This window comes from Atta colombica, unplaced genomic scaffold, assembly GCF_001594045.1.
Source record: "Atta colombica isolate Treedump-2 unplaced genomic scaffold, Acol1.0 scaffold107, whole genome shotgun sequence".
Lineage (NCBI taxonomy): Eukaryota > Metazoa > Arthropoda > Insecta > Hymenoptera > Formicidae > Atta > Atta colombica.
Window position 1 is genome coordinate 2,671,825 of NW_017259192.1, and position 1,363 is coordinate 2,673,187.

The window sequence follows — 1,363 nt, forward strand, 5'->3', positions numbered from 1 at the left end:
TATATATATATATATATATAATCTAGCGGTACTAATTTATCAACATAGGTATGTGTATAGTAATTATTTTAATTGGTTAAAATGAATCACTCCAATTCCTAGCGCAATCTTGGTAAGTTTAGTCCACTGATTTATTATATTTTAACTTATTTTTAATAACTATGCGCGTGACTCTTTCAAACAGAGTATGCGTTATTCCAGTGCCAAGTAATTTTTATTTTTTTATTACTTTTTTTATGACCATCTTAATTTTGTAAAATGAGCTCGTTCGATTTCATTGAGTATTATATTTTTTAAATAATGCTTATTAATGTAAATTTATGTTTTATTTCTTCTTTTTAAGCTATATATATCGGTAAATATAATTAATCTTAAATAGAACAACTTCTAACAAAGATTTTACTGTGGCAGCAGACTAAAATGGCACAAAGGGAAAAAATAAAAAATAATTTTTCATCAATATCAATGTTCTTCTCTCTCTTTCTTCTTATTTCGCTGTTTTTGGTGGTATAATCATTTGTTTGTCCTTATAAATAAATACATACATATATATATTGGAAGACAACGTGATAAATATGCGTTTCGAAAAAGTTTATTCAGTAGAAAGAACAGATTAAAGTGAACAAAAGTTGCAGCAAGAGAGAGAACAACTTGAGTAATTGGGTCTGTAGTTGACTTACATATTCTACTTAGAGCGTGTATATTGGTAGTTGCTTGAAAGAGTTTCCCTTTCTTTTCCTATGTCATTCATCAATACCGTCTCTTTAAGAATGTCGTCTAATTTGCTCATTGTGTTGGCAGACATATTGTCGTGTGCGGCCACATCACCTACGAATCGGTCTCGCACTTCCTCAAGGATTTCCTACATGAGGATCGCGAGGACGTCGACGTAGAAGTTGTCTTCTTGCATAGGTATGACCGCTGCTTTTGTAAAACTGATATTTTTGCCGGTTTACGTCAAATGTGGTATTAACCCTTTCGACATTACTGGATTGTATATCTCGTGTCACGATTAATATCGTGGGTAGTTTCGAAAGAGTTATTTCCTGGCGTAAACGTGTTTTATAAAATTTATTATTCATCTAATCATTTTATATCATTTATCAGTTTTATGTATCATCTATTAACGCGTCTGCAAACGGCGGTCATTGATATGTTATTTGACAATATTCTATTAAATGCAATAACACACACAATATACTCTATTTACATTTTTACAGGAAATAAAAATTTTATGCATTTTACTTCGGTAATAATATATCATTGTTTATTCGTACATAAACAAAACTGTTATTCGTTGATACAACACCCGAATCTCTGAAACATTTTTAACTTCTTTCTTCATTTCTTTCATATATATATA

General features: G+C 30.1%; 1 protein-coding gene across 26 annotated transcripts in view; it reads left to right on the plus strand.

The window, feature by feature from the left end:
• The window catches only part of LOC108692693 (calcium-activated potassium channel slowpoke), a 104,345-nt gene that overhangs the window by 66,378 nt on the left and 36,604 nt on the right, over nt 1-1,363 (plus strand). For all 26 annotated transcript variants that reach the window (XM_018201107.1, XM_018201276.1, XM_018201085.1 and 23 more), the window contains exon 7: nt 802-912. In XM_018201107.1, coding sequence (XP_018056596.1) covers nt 802-912 — 111 coding nt within the window. The remainder of the gene's footprint in view (nt 1-801; nt 913-1,363) is intronic.